The following is a 15,160-nucleotide window of genomic DNA, read 5'->3' on the forward strand; positions in this document are numbered from 1 at the left end:
GCTTGCCCTGGACAGGGTGTTAAATGTCAAAGCTATTGAGTTGCTCTGTTTCCATTTTTTTCTTCTTACCAAGAGTATTGCAGAGAACTTTCCCTTCTAGCCAATGGAGGGGCCGGGGGAAGAATCTCCGCTGTTGGTCCATAAAAGTCCCAGACCAGCCTGCTGCAATCAGCTACCCAGAAGTCATTTCCCTTTTTCTTTTGAGTTAGGATTGCTACCCCCAAGTTGTTGAACTTTTTTTTTATTATTATTTACAAAAAACACCAAAATAACACTCCAGGACAAGGTGCCACCTTTCAGATATTCCCCCCAGACGTCAGTTCCAGGAAAATCTGAATGTATGGCAGTCCTGTTTTTAATATTATTGCTTAATTAATGGTACCCTGTTTTTATCCTACCATTCCTCCAAGGAGCTCAAGGTGGCATACATAGTTTTCTTTCTCCCCATTTAATCCTCACAGCAAACCCTTTAAGATAGGTTAGGCTGAGAGTGACCACAAGGTCACCCACGGAGCTTCATGGCTGAGTGGGGACTGTTGCTTAGAATGCAACACTCTAACCACTATGCTACGCTGCACGTCGATGGATCATTCATTTCCCCCCTTTTTTTTCTTTCCTCAGCAAGTTCTCTCTTTCAAAAAACCCAAATCATTAGTTTCATAATTTACAGCAAAACCAATAATTACTGCACAACAAATACAGCATTTAAAAAACAATTAGGTACGTCAGTTAGTTGAAGACTCTGCCTTATGTAATTATCTGTATTTGCCTTTTTCACTCTTTTCGGTTACATTTGGTTTAAACAAGTCCTGCCCTAAACAGATCAAGCTGTTCCAATTTCCAAATAAGAGCGTACTGAGTTGGTGATGCTCTACCATTATCCTTTATCTTCCTATATAGTATTTGTGTAAGGGAAAAAAATCGTCACGCTGCAGTTCGTGTGCCTGCCAGCTGGCGGTGTTGGTGAGCAACGTAAGCAGGGGCAGCAACAGCCCCAAGTGTTAATATTAAATAGTGCAGTTACTCCAAGATAAACCTAATCCGCTTTCTTACCTCCCTTCACTGTTCTTATTTTTTCTGCACATGCAATAGTCCCGTTCCCCCGGCGTGTGTTCTGATATCATTTCCTTCCCCATGCAGAATGTTTACGATGGACTCGAAGCCTTCCCTGTTGAATCCCACCGGGCCCCTCCTTGTGTCGTCCGCGATAAAACAAGTGCCGATGGACTTGCAGCAGCTTCAGCACCGGGCGGCTGTGATACCACCCATGGTACGTTCCGTACGGCGCTAGGGATCCCCTGGACCAGGAAGGCCCCTAGCTCAGCAGAGTGGCACCCATCATTCCTGGCAGTGTGGGCAGTGGTTAGGGTCAGAGGGAGCTTGGAAGTACAGCAGCGCCTGGACCTTAGGGAGCAGGAAGGCTTCCGATCAAACCAGTCCCACATTAGATGTTTTGCCAGGCAGAGGGAAGCGGGTGGCGCTGTGGTCTAAACCACTGAGCCTCTTGGGCTTGCTGATTGGAAGGTCAGTGGTTCAAATCCCCATGACGGAGTGAGCTCCTGTTGCTTTGTCCCAGGTTCTGCCAACCTAGCAGTTCGAAAGCACACCAGAGCAAGTAGATAAATAGGTACCACTGTGGTGGGAAGGTAAACGGTGTTTCCATGCGCTCTGGTGTCCTGTTGTGCCAGAAGCGGTTTAGTTCTGCTGGCCAAATGACCCGGAAAGCTGTCTGTGGTCAAACGCCTGCTTCCTCGACCTGAAGCGAGATGAGCGCCACAACCCCATAGTCGCCTTTGATTGGACTTAACTGTCCAGGGGTCCTTTCCCTTTTTGCATTGCCAGGCAATTTGGGCCTCGAAAATCCAGGCTCAATCCTGGAAGCTCTCCTTTTGATGAATACATGGCTTCTGATTGGCTCCGTGCAGATGTCCTCCAAGTTGAATCCTGATAAGACGGAAGTACTGTTTCTGGTGGGCAGGGAGCAGGCAGGTGTTGTGGACTCCCTGGTCCTGAATGGGGTAACTGTGTCCCTGAAGGACCAGGTGCGCTGCCTGGGAGTCATTTTGGACTCACAGCTGTCCGTAGAAGTGCAGGTTAATTCTGTGTCCAGGGCTGCTGTTTACCTGCTCCACCTGGTACTCCAGTTAAGACCCTACCTGCCCGCAGACTGTCTCGCCAGAATGGTGCATTCTCTGGTTATCTCCTGCTTGGGCTACCTTTGAAGATGACTTGGAAACTAAAACTAATCCAGAATGCAGCAGCAAGGCTGGTCAGTGCGAGTGGCCACCGGGACCATATAACCCTGGTCTTATAGGATCTACATTGGCTCCCAGTACGTTTCCGAGCACAATTCAAAGTGTTGGTGCTGATCTTTAGAGCCCTAAACGGCTTTGGCCCAGTAGACCTGAAGGAGCGTCTCCACCCCCATTGTTCAGCCCAGACACTGAGGTCCAGCGCTGAGGGCCTTCTGGTGGTTCCCTCGCTGCGAGAAGCCAAGTTACAGGGAACCAGGCAGAGGGCCTTCTCGGTAGTGGCGCCCGCCCTATGGAACGCCCTCCCGTCAGTTACCAAAGAGATAAATATTTTACTTTTAGAAGATATCTGAAGGCAGCCTTGCACTGGAAAGTTCTTAATGGTTGTTCTTTATGTTTTGTTGCGAGCCATCCAGAGTGGCTGGGGAAACCTAGTCAGGTGGGCGGCATATGAATAATGATATAATAAAATTATTATTAAGCTGTTGGGAGCTCTCCTTGCAATGAATAAGTGGCTTCCGATGTCCTCCCAAATCCGTTCCGAGCCATTTTTGCTTTTCTTTTTTGACAATCAAGTGTCGTGCAAATTTCATGAAATGAGCCGCGTCTGTTTCCTTCCCCCTCCTGCTTCTCTGCAGGTCTCTTCTCCTCTGCAGGGGCTCCCCATGAGTGGCTACACCCTCTTCCAGCAGCACATCAAGGCCATGCACAAGTCCACCATGTTGGAAGAGCGGCAGAGGCAGGAGACCATGGAGGTGGATTGCCGGAGGCCAGGCAGCCCCTGCGGCCCGTCCAAGAGCCCAAACGTCGAGTGGGACGGTAGGTGGAGCCTGCAACCCTTCCACCCTCGTCCCGTCTCCTGTGCCCTTCTCCAGTCTTCCACCCTCCAGAGGTTGCTGAGCTGCGGTGACTGTCACAGCCCTGGCCTGCGCAGCTTCCCAGGGTTTCAGACAGGGTGTGCGTTCTCAGCGCTGCCTAGAGATTTCTTGGGTCGAACCCCAGGAGAGCTACAGTCCTGTCCCGTAAAACAAAACAAGGTTCCGTTCCTCATGATTCTGATTTCATTAGGAAGCTGCCTGGTACGGAGTCAGACCAATGGCCTGCCCAGCTCAGTGTTGCCTACTCCGACTGGCAGAGGGTGTCAAGGATTTCAGACCAGGTGGGACGTTCCTAGCCCTCCCTGGAGATGTCGGGGAGCGAACCTGGGATTTTCTGTGTGCAAAGCAGATGTTCTACCACTGAGCTGCACTCTTTCCCCATCAAATTTTAGTATACTCATACCTTGGTTCTTGAACCTCTTGGTGCTCAGACGTTTTGGCTCCCGAACTCCACTAACCCGGAAATGAGTGTTCTGGTTTGCGAACGTTTTTCGGAAGCCGAACGTCCGACACGGTTTCCGTGGCTTCCGATTGAGTGCAGGAAGCTCCTGCAGCCAATCGGAAGCTGCGCCTTGGTTTTCAAACCGTTTCAGGAGTCAAACGGACTCCCAGAACGGATTAAGTTCGACAAGGAAGGTACCAGTGTATTATGAGATAGCGGGGTAGCCCCCTGTTCTTCCTTTTCTCCTTTTCCATAATTTGTACAGATCTATGATGTAGCTCAATGGTAGAGCCTTGCATGCTCAGGGTTCCAGGTTCCATCACCCCACACTTCTCCCTGGGGAGAGTGTTCTGCAAACAGGGAGCCACCACAGAAAGTCCCTGTTCTCGTGCTGCCACCCTCCGGACCTTTCGTGGCTCCTTTGGGTGACACCCCCTGATGCTTGGAATAAAAACGGAGGGGTCCTCTGCGGTCTCTGGAATCCCCAGCCTGACTTGTGCTGCTTTCCTTTCCGCAGGGAAGTCCGTTGCCTACATGCCTTACGCCGACGTCAAGCGAGCCATGGAGCAGGAGGCCCACATGCAGAGCACGGTGGTGAGGTCAGCCTCGCCTTACCGCCTGTCTCCGAGGGAGGTCAGCAAGGTCTCCCCACAGCCTGACATGAACGCCGCTCGCTACAGCGTCCCCCCAGGTATTTTTGGCCCAGCCAACTGTGCCCCCCCCCCATTTGCTTGCTGGGAGGATCGGGGTAGTTAGGGGTGCGTTTGTTGATGATTGGGTTCTTGGAGCCTGTTTTTTTTAATTTAAAATTATTATTATCATCATCATCATCATCATCATCATCATCATCATCATACCCCAAAGAATTAATAAAACAGTGAAATTACCAGTAAATGATAGAATGCTAGAGTTGGGAGGATCATCTAGTAATTCTAGTTCCCATGCTCTGAGCTAACCAGTTAAAAACAACCATTTGAAGGGTTATTGGATGGGGGTTGTTGGGTTGTTGTTTTTATTTTGATTGTGTATTTTGTGGTTTTATATTTTGATATTATTCTGTGAACCGCCCTGAGACCTCCAGGTATAGGGCGGTATATAAATTAAATAAATCAATAAAATAATAAAATAATTTTAAAACACCCACCAAAATAATTAAAATCAGCTCTAACCTGAAAACCAGATTCAGGCATATGTAAGCATTCTATGTATCTGGGCAGGATTGCGGAAACAAAAATGTTTTTATTAGGCTTCCGAAAGAGTGCCTGCCAGCCTGATGTCAATAGGCAGAGAATTGGGAGTGTAAGTGATTCCACACTAAAAGATTCGATTTCTTGTTTTTTGTTGCATTCACTTGAATATTTAGGATCCATGCTTTTGTGACATGTCTCAAGGCAGCTTGCAAAATGAAATGCCAGAAAACCAGTTGATAAATAATCTGAAAAACATAATTTAAGACATGGATAGAATTGTAATATACTAATTGGTGACAGGGAAGGAGGAAGGACCACAGCTGAACGCTTTGAATGCAGACGGTCCTGGGTTCAGTTCCTGGCGTCTCCAGGTAGAACTGGGGGAGACCCCTACCTGAAACCCTAGAGAGCTGCTGCCAGTCAGTGTAGCAGGCAATCCTGAGCTGAGGACTTGACTCTGCATAAGGCAGTGTCCCGTGATCCTGCCCACACTGATAGGGGTTAAGCCCCATTCAGTTTAGCGAGAATTTCCATTCACTAAATGAGCATAGCGTTGGGCTTTGAGTGTAGTTTTTGAATGCACAATTTCGCTTCCCGCGATTCGGGTTTTCAGACAAATCGCAGGCACTCTCGAAGCTTAAAAACGGCAAATTAAAACAGATTTCTACAGACGAAAACTGGTTAAGTCGAAGCTTTTTGACTATGGCTAGAAACTTGGAAAGCGTACAGAGCGCGGCTCATCGTTCAGTTCTGATATTTGTTAGCTTTCTTTAAAAATGATGCAGATTATTCACCCTGTTACTTACGGAGGCCTTTCCCTTCTCTCTCCCTCCCCTCTTTCCAAGTCCTCCAACCTGCTCCTCATCAAGTCATTAGCAACCTACCTGAAGGGGTCCGGCCCCCAACCACACGGCCCACCAGGCCGCCGCCCCCCCTGATCCCGTCCTCCAAAACAGTGGTGTCATCGGAGAAGCCTTCTTTCATCATGGGAGGGTCCATCTCGCAAGTAAGGCCGGGGGGGACGGGGACTACTTTCTATTAAAGGGGCTCATTTTAGTAACATGCCATACTGGGGCTTACCGTATTTTTCGCTCTATAAGATGCACCAGACCATAAGACGCACCTAGTTTTTGGAAGAGGAAAACGAGAAAAATAATATTCTGGATCCCAGAAGCCAGGACAGCAAGCGGGATCGTTGCGCAGCTCCTCTATATGGAGGATTTCTTCCCGCTGCACATCCAGGGCATTATGATAGTCATCTTTCAACAAACGTCGTTGTTTTCCTAGCACTACTGTCAAATCTTCCTACACATAATCAAAATCGCAAATTACACACAGTATACCTTTACAAAACAATAAAGCAAAGGCAGACATTTGCGCCAGAAAAATAGACCGCATTTTTCGCTCTATAAGACGCACCAGACCATAAGATGCACCTAGTTTTTGGAAGAGGAAAACAAGAAAAAAATTATTCTGAATCCCATAAGCCAGGACAGTTAGCGGGATCATTGCGCAGCCTTCATCCCCCTGCCCGGGGGGAGGCTGCGCGCGGCTAAGGCTCCCCTAAGAGCCGCGCTCCCTTTAAAGAGCACACAGCCCTTCTCCCTCCTCATGGCAAAGCCCCCAAGAGCCGCACACATACTCCTTTCGTCTCAGGGAGCGCTGAGCAGAGCCTCCCACCTGCACTCGCTCCATAAGACGCACACACATCTCCCCTTACTTTTTAGGAGGGGGAAGTGCGTCTTATAGAGCGAAAAATATGGTAAATGGTGATACGCAAGAAGCAACAAAGGAGGTCCGTTGCGGCCCTTGTTTCCCGTTTCTTCTGTCGAGCGAATGCCAAGTGGGACCTCTGCAGCAAAATGTTGCAGTGCGAAGTTGCTCCCCTGTACCTGATTCCAGTCGTCCGCTCCTCAGACTCCGCAATCAGCATCTGAGGCCCTGCTCTCTCTGCCCTCTGCAAGAGATACTTGGAGAACAGTCCTTTTCTGTTGCGTTGTGCAAAAACTTTCAGAAGGCACCAGGATGCGGAAGCCTGGTGTGTGTGCGTGAATGATTTTGCGCAAGCGTGCATGCAGCCATTCCATGGCAGGGCAGGATGCGGTTGGTCAGTGTGGCTGCTGCTGTTGCATTATTTACCGTATTTTTCACTGTATAAGACGCACCAGACCATAAGACGCACCTAGTTTTTGGAGGAGGAAAATGAAGAAAAAAAATATTCTGAATCCCAGAAGGCAGAACAGCAAGGGGGATCGCTGTGCAGCGAAAGCAGCGATCCCTCTTGTTGTTCTGGCTTCTGGGATAGCTGCGCAGCGTGCATTCGCTCCATAGGATGCACACACATTTCCCCTTACTTTTTAGGAGGGGAAAAGTGAGTCTTCTAGAGTAAAAAATATGGTATATGTTGCTTTTTTTCTCAGGCCAGGGCTTGAGTAGCTGACGCAAATCAGAACAAGACAGGGGAGGAAATGCAAAAACCTAAAAAGGATCGCAGTTAAAGTGCAACAGAGCTCTAACAAAATAAAAGCAATGTAAAAACACGTCTGTTAAAAGGCAGATAGTTAAAGCAGCACAGCACTATTAAAAACCCTTTCCATTAAAAACAGCCAGTCCCCCCAAAGCAATGATGGAGCCAGCCTGGCTTGTCTGCGGAAGGAGTTCTAGACTCTCAGAGGAGCCACCGAGAATGTTCAGTTCCGCTCTTGTTTCTGCATACCAACCAACAGCGTGATCCGCTCTGCGCTGGCTTCGAACTGAATTAACACCACATTTTTGCTTCTCTCCCCTTCCGACTTCCAGGGGACACCGGGCACTTACTTAACGTCCCACAGCCAGACGTCTTACAGTCAAGAACCACCTAAGCCCTCTGTGGGATCCATCTCCCTAGGGCTGCCCAGGCAACAGGAATCTGCCAAACCAGGTAAGTGATGCTGTGGGGCAGGAGAGATCTAGTTTCTGCTCCAGTCTCTGGTGTGAAGTGGGGGAGAGGGAACCCACTGTTTTCTTGTGAATGGATCCCACTCATAATTCCCTGGCTGTCGTCCGTATGTTCTGAGAATGGTCCCCATGTGGCTAGCCGTGAGTCAAAACCTGTCTTTGGAACGTGTGAACAGGGGAGCAGCCCTGCAGGATCAGGCCCAGGACGCCGACAGTCCGGCAATCTGTTCCATGCTCTGCTCTGCTTCCAGAACTAGAGGCACTGATGCTTTTGATGGAAACCGCAGGAGGGGAGAGGGCTCTTGGGCTCGGGTGCTGCTTGTGGGTTTCCCCACATGCATCCCCTTCCTCATTTAATCGCCACAACAACCTTGTGAGGTAGACCCAGAGGCAGTGACTGGCCCCCAAGGTCGCACCCAGTGAGCTTCATAACCGAGTGGGAATTTGAACCCTCGCCTCCCAGGTCCTAGTCTTTTATTTACTTCCGTCCACTCCCCCTCTTGGTTCCATTGTTTTGTCCTTGTTCATGCACGTCCATAAAACCTTATATTCTTAACAGTCCAATTTTAGAACCTTCTTCATCTTACGACAAGTGACTTTTAAAAGTTATACTAATGTAGAAATCTATACACAAAGCTTAAGGAATGTGCATTAAACATTTGCCCTTTTTTAAAGGGAAAAAACCCCAAAATTCAAAGTCCTCTTTCTTTCTTGGGTTTAAATGATCTAATATGCCCTGCATAGTTCAATAATTTGTTTTGCCAATCTTCTTTGGCGGAGGCTTCTTCCTTCTGTAGGGATGGGCCGGTCTTGGCCTGCCATCCACTCTCAAATACAGGGACAAAGTCTTTCGCTCTATGAGTCCACCAAGTCCTGTACATCTCAAAATCAAAACTTCCGTTTTTTAAACAACAATCATTTTCAACATTCTCTTCAAATCTTTATATGCCTTTTCCCAGGCCTTTTTAATAATTTTACATTGCCACCACATAGAGTAACTGTTTTACTTTTTGCCCTCCCTTTCTCCTCAGGTCATAATCTGACACTACACTAAACTGGCTCCTATTATTATTTTTTCCTTGAAAAGTGCCCTGTGTGTCCTAGGGTGGTCTTTGTTGAAAGAGTGCCGTATACATTTCTGAAATTTATTTTAAGGGGGCAGGTAGCGTTGAGTCCCCGCAACTGTGCTTGAGTCCCCGCGCCTGTTTATAAAGGCCTGGAAACAGGCCGTTATATATTGCTTGCAATTTTTGCGAGTTTGAAAAGCATGTGTGTTCCAAATGCTGGCTAGAAACCTCATACGTCCGTTTCCTTTCTTCCCTTTAAAAGCTTCCATGCCGTACATCAAACAAGAAGAATTCTCTCCCAGGAGCCAAAACTCGCAGCCCGAGGGCCTCTTGGTCAGAGCCCAGCACGAGGGAGTGGTTCGGGGTAAGCTGTCTGAGATCTGCGGCTTCGGCCGGCAGGAGCTGCTTTACGCTGAATGAGCCACCTAGCAGAGATGCCACAGGAGGGGATTTCCTGCATAAGCCGGGGGTTGGACTAGGCAGCCTTTGGGGTTCCTTCCAGCTTTGCAAATTGACAAATCACATGCTTGTCATAAAGGGTGGGTAAACCTCAGCCCCTAACAAGAAGGAAGGCCAAGTTGCAGGACTGGGGATCCGCTTCGTTTTGGGTGAAAAGGGGTTACGGTGGTACCTCTAGTTACGAACTCAATTCGTTCCGAAGGTCCGTTCTTAACCTGAAACTGTACTTAACTAGAGGCGTGCTTTCTCTAATGGGGCCTCTTTCTCCCGCTGCGCCGCCGGCACACGATTTCCATTCTCATCCTGGGGCAAAGTTCTCATCTCGAGGTAGCATTTTCTGATACATACCAGGGTAAACCTGGGGGTCAGGGTGGGGAAGATAACGGAAGGGATGCGGTAGAGCCAAGAGGGGGAGGGTCACATTCAGCCACTCTTCCCCACCCCAACCCCTTGACCAACGACACAATGATTCTGAAAATATACTGACTGGTGTCAGGAGAAAATTATCCCTTGGCATCATTGGGGGGTTTACTTGGGGGGGGGGCGACAGCAGGGAGATGTAGGGTGTCCCACCCACTTTAGGAACACAATTGCAAGAGATTTGGGGTGGCAGAGAGTGGGGAAGAAGGAGGGATTTAGCAGATTGTCCTGGGTGCTAATGAGTAAGCGCCCCCAACCCCCATAGCATAAAATAAGAATCGACAATCACTTAACACCAGCAACACATATACACATGCATACAAACACAAAGAGAAACACACAGCCTCGGACCCTCCGTTTCCCCACAAGCTGTTGGCTCCCAAAGGGCCAGAATCAGCCCACCTACCCATCTCCCCCCTCCCTCCCTCCTTCAACGAGTCGTGAAGAACGGTGGGGGCTTCTTCACTGTGCTGTCGGAACGGACGGAGGACTCCGCTGTTTTACAAGTCCTCTCTGGGGTCTCAAGTGGGTCAGCAGTGGGAGCAACACCCCCCCCCCAACAACTCGAGGTAACTCTTCCAGGTTAGCGGAGTTTGTAACCTGAGGTGTCAGGGAACTGACATCAGAGCGAGAGGCGAAGGGGAGGCTCCCAGATGATGCTGGCGAAGGACCCAGCACCAGGGGGAGAAGCAGCTCCGTAGAGGGGGAAGGAAATCAGCGCAACACCAGGGATAAAGGGGGGGCAGATGGGGGAAGCGGAGAGAGAGCTCCAGGACTCTTCACTGGACATCAGTGAGGAGAGCACAGGTCCTCCACTACCCACGCCCTCCCTGCGCAGAAGACTCCCGCGCAGTGAGAGGAGGAGGAGGAGACTGGGAGTCAAACAGCTTCTATGCTGGAAGAGGTTTAAGAAACGCCCACAGACAGATTCTGCTAGCGACTGAGACAGCCACGCGGAGATGGGCTGTGCAGTCAGAACAGTTTAACAAGGCAATTTAGCCTAGAGAGGCGGCAGTTTACGCACGAGTAACTCATACCCATTACATGAGGCGTTGGTAACTCGAGGTACCACTGTATAGAGAGGGAGGGAGGGAGATACTTAGGACAAAATACTTCTGGGTGCATGTTTGGGTGTGCTGCGTTTGTATGAGTGGCATTGAATCTGTACCCTCAACCAGGTACGGCGGTGACCCTCCAAGAAGGAAGCATAACTCGAGGGACCCCAGCCAGCAAGGTTTCTGTTGAATCCATGCCGACCTTGCGAGGCTCCATCACTCAGGTATCTCCTTCTGTCTTGTGACCTTGATGGACCCAAGGGAGGGGGGCAGTTTCGAAACCATCACTTGGGTTTTCATGATTTGCGGGAAGAAGGCCTCACCCTCACCCCACACCCTGGGGTTTAGTCCCTGGCGTCTTGACATAGAACCAGGGGAGGCCCCCTGTCTGGTTATGAAAGTAGAAGAAACAATAATATTTTGCTGCTGTTGCTGTTTCCACATTTTAAGTAGCAGAATTAAGCAACGATAAATATCTCGAAATGGCGTCTGTAAAAGCAAATCCTATACAAAACATTCAAACGCAATATTAAAAACAGTATAGATGAAAAGCTCAATAAATAAACACCACAACAAAACAACCCTCACGTGTACTAATACAATTAATAATAATAATAATAATAATAATAATAATAATAATAATAATAATAATTTATTATTTATACCCCGCCCATCTGGCTGGGTTTTCCCAGCCACTCTGGGTGGCTTCCAACACAATATTAAAATACAGTAATGCATCAAACATTAAAAGCTTCCCTAAACAAAACCCTAAACCCAAATCCTTCAGATGCACATTCACACTACACAAACGGGTCTCCAGCCATTTTTGGACTACAACTCCCATCATCCCTAGCTAACAGGACCAGTGACCAGAGATGATGGGAATTGTAGTCCAAAAAAAACCAAAACAGCTGGAGACCCAACTTTGGGAAAGCCTGCACTACACAAAACAAAGTAAACGCACAACACCCACCTAGCCCAATCGCTCAACAATTAAACTCTCTTTGCGGCCACCACGTGACTCCATATGCTCAAGTTTCCCACTTCAGTGAAACAGCCCAAAACATTCAGCCACTGTCTAATCGAGTCTGTGAGAGCCAGAGCCTGTCCTGGAGAGCCATCGTTCTAGAGGAGGCGGCTTCCTCTGTTTCCATTTCCAGAGCCTGGCTTGGCCTGAGTTCCTAGCTCCCTTCGCTTTCATTGCAGGGGACGCCAGCTCTGTCGCAGTCGGGGATTGCAGCTGACGTGCTGCTAAAGGGAACCATCACTCGCTTGGCCACGGAGGACAGCAGCCCGGAGAAGTGCCGGGAAGAAGCTGCCTCTTCCAAGGGCCACGTCATCTACGAGGGCAAGAGCGGGCACATAATAACCTACGACGGTAAGTCTCGAGCTCAGGGTGCCATTGGTGTCTGGCACAAGACGTCCCACGACTGAAGAGCGGTGATGCTGGTCCGGTGTTTCTCAAACTCAGGTCTCCAGCTGCTGTAGGACCACAACTTACATCACCCCATCCCTGATGGGAGTTGTAGTCCAACCCCGGCTGGGGATCCAAGCTTCAAAAACACAGTGCTACCTGGGAGAAATTCCCAGGTGTCAAAAAGTTATTTATGTGTGCCACTACTGCGGCCTGTTTTTCGTTAGCCCACAAATGGAAAACGAGCGAAGTCCCAACTAAAGAAGAATGGCAACTTAAAGTGATGGAATATGCGCAGCTCGCGGACTTATAGAATAAGAGAGCAAGAAGAACAAACGTTTAAAGAAGATCAGAAAATGTTTATTGAATATACGGGGGAAATTGTGTACATTTGAAAACGTGAGCAGCATTAAGTTAAATTCAACAGTGTAAATAAGTTTCGATGGATGTAATAATGGAATACTGGATGGTTTACTTTACGTAAAATATGCAGGGATTTATGATATGCAAAATGAACTGTGGAAAGACAAGAGGGGAAGTCATTGATATTTTAAGGTTGTTCAAATGAATATTCTAAAATGTAAAACAGAAAATTTAACAAAAGTTGTAGGAAAGAAAAAGAAACACATTTCTAGTTGCTGAGCATTGATGGGGGGGGGGTGTAACACTAGTTGACCAGTCTTGACTTGATGGGCGATGCTAACAGCTAAGCGTCACCTTTTGGAGTGGCACTACATGGCAACCAAAGAGCCACTTCAATATCCCTCCCCACATTGTTTCTGCTGGTGTCCTGACCCACGTTTCTGCATTTTTGACAGCAATCAAGAATGTCCGCGAAGGAACCCGGAGCCCACGGACCGCTCACGAGATGGGGCTGAAGCGGACGTACGATGCTATGGAAGGCAACATCAAGCAAGGGATGTCGATGAGGGAATCTCCTGTCTCTGCACCGTTAGAAGGTGGGAGGCCTGCCACGTGGCGCTTTACCGTTTCTCTTCAGATGCTTAGAACCTGCCTCGCAGTGCGAATAATCCAGGGGTCGGCAAAAAAATTTAGCTGGTCAGGGGTCCCTTTACCTTTACCTTTTAGGTCCATAAATTACCATATAGCATATATTCAACACAAAAAACAGCGGCAATTTGTTGTTTACGAAGGACACCTGGACATATAAAGGCCCCCCCCCCCCCTTTAGCAGCTTAGGACCTAAATCCGGCCCTGTCCCCATCTTCTTGCATTTAACTCACGGTATTTCAACCAACTGGCCGTCAACCACATATGGTTGAAACCAAACAAAATTACACACGCGTTAGATGTGATCATACTGGAAGAGATGTTCGGCTGGAGATGTATAAACTTTTGTGCATGCTTGATGTATATGTATTTTATTGTATGAACATGCCACTCTCGTAACGTGAAATGGCATGTGTCATTTGGGAGAGGAACGGCGTGGTTTTGCACCCGTCTTAAGTCCCCATCCGTCTTTTTCAGGGTTAATCTGCCGCGCTCTTCCTCGGGGCAGCCCCCACTCGGAGTTGAAAGAGAGGACTGTGCTGTCGGGCTCTATAATGCAAGGTGGGTCTCCCCATGGGCTTTTGGGGTGGGGAGGGAGGAGGTTAAAAGCTCTTCAACCCCACCAATCCGGGTTCTGATCCAGCTACTTATTGAAAAACAAATCTCACATATTAACAGGGTAGAGCGTGAGACTCTCAATCGCAGAGTTGTGGGTTCGAGTCCCACGTTGGGCAAAAGATTCCTAGACTAGATGACCCTTGAGGTCCCTTCCAATTCTATTATTCTATGAATTGTGAGTCTTTTTATAATAAATATGGTGATGATTATTAAATGTAAAACAGACAAGACTAAGGAAGTATTCCAACCATTCAAAAGAAAAAGCACCAATTGAGCCTGGTCAGGTGTAAAGACAGTAGACAAAAGATTTACAGTGGTACCTCAGGTTACATACGCTTCAGGTTACAGACTGCACTAACCCAGAAATAGTGCTTCAGGTTAAGAACTTTGCTTCAGGATGAAAACAGAAATTGCGCGGCGGCAGCGGGAGGCCCCATTAGCTAAAGTGGTGCTTCAGGTTAAAAACAGTTTCAGGTTAAGAACGGACCTCTGGAATGAATTAGGTAATTAACCCGAGGTACCACTGTATATTTATATTTATATATACACCTTATGACGTAGATAGAGATATAATTAAAAGAAACTTGTAGAAAAGAGGCAATATGACAATATACCTAGATGGTAAATAAACAGTGGATGGTAAATAAAGTGGACCAGAAACTTGTATTTATCAATGGCTAGTTTTACTGCTAAGTCAACGTCCATGCTAAATACTTTGAAGTATCTTTTGCAAAGGCCATGGCATAACTACATTTCAGCCCCTTTCATTTAGCCCCCCCAAGTAGCCAAGGGGCTTCAGAATTCAGTGCGTTTCCTCCAAGGCTCAGAAGGCCGGATGTCAGAACAGCTGAGCCAACCTCAGCATCATATTGCACCTTGCAAGCCCAAGGCCAAGCGGCTGATTCAGTTGCAAGCAGTGACATTAAACACGTAAAAAACAAACAAGCCATGCTTAACACGGCCCACTTAATACTTTCATTAAAAATGGATTGGAGCTGCGGCTCATGGAAAGAGATCTTTCTGGAGGGACGAGCAGTCGAGAGGCATTTGCGGGAGCAAAACAGCATTTTCTCCCGCCAACGTTCAGCTGTTTGGTTGTGTGAGCTCTTCTGAAGCATCCGTCCCTCTCCCTGCTTTCCCCCACAAAAGGCACCCCGAGGGCCGCGGCCGAGGGCTACGAGGAAGGCCTCAAGTACCCGAAGATCAAGAGGGAGTCCCCTGCCCTGCGCAGCTTCGAAGGCGCCATCACCAAGGGGAAGCCCTACGATGGGGTCACCACCATCAAGGAGATGGGGCGCTCCATCCACGAGATCCCCAGGCAGGACCTGCTGAGCCAAGAGAGCCGCAAGACCCCCGAGATCGTCCAGGGCTCCCGGCCGATGATCGATGGCTCCATATCTCAGGTAGGCAGGTGCCG

At 48.4% G+C, this 15,160-nt stretch overlaps 1 protein-coding gene across 6 annotated transcripts in view; it reads left to right on the forward strand.

The window, feature by feature from the left end:
• The window catches only part of NCOR1 (nuclear receptor corepressor 1), a 117,467-nt gene that overhangs the window by 75,181 nt on the left and 27,126 nt on the right, over positions 1–15,160 (forward strand). For all 6 annotated transcript variants that reach the window (XM_028707995.2, XM_077919776.1, XM_077919780.1 and 3 more), the window contains exons 22-32: positions 1,141–1,270; positions 2,891–3,071; positions 4,090–4,263; positions 5,608–5,768; positions 7,562–7,682; positions 9,029–9,130; positions 10,824–10,924; positions 11,907–12,078; positions 12,933–13,073; positions 13,603–13,686; positions 14,893–15,146. In XM_028707995.2, the coding sequence (XP_028563828.2) occupies positions 1,141–1,270; positions 2,891–3,071; positions 4,090–4,263; positions 5,608–5,768; positions 7,562–7,682; positions 9,029–9,130; positions 10,824–10,924; positions 11,907–12,078; positions 12,933–13,073; positions 13,603–13,686; positions 14,893–15,146 (1,621 nt within the window). The remainder of the gene's footprint in view (positions 1–1,140; positions 1,271–2,890; positions 3,072–4,089; positions 4,264–5,607; positions 5,769–7,561; positions 7,683–9,028; positions 9,131–10,823; positions 10,925–11,906; positions 12,079–12,932; positions 13,074–13,602; positions 13,687–14,892; positions 15,147–15,160) is intronic.

Source organism: Podarcis muralis, chromosome 15 (genome assembly GCF_964188315.1).
Source record: "Podarcis muralis chromosome 15, rPodMur119.hap1.1, whole genome shotgun sequence".
In the NCBI taxonomy this organism is placed as follows: Eukaryota; Metazoa; Chordata; class Lepidosauria; order Squamata; family Lacertidae; genus Podarcis; species Podarcis muralis.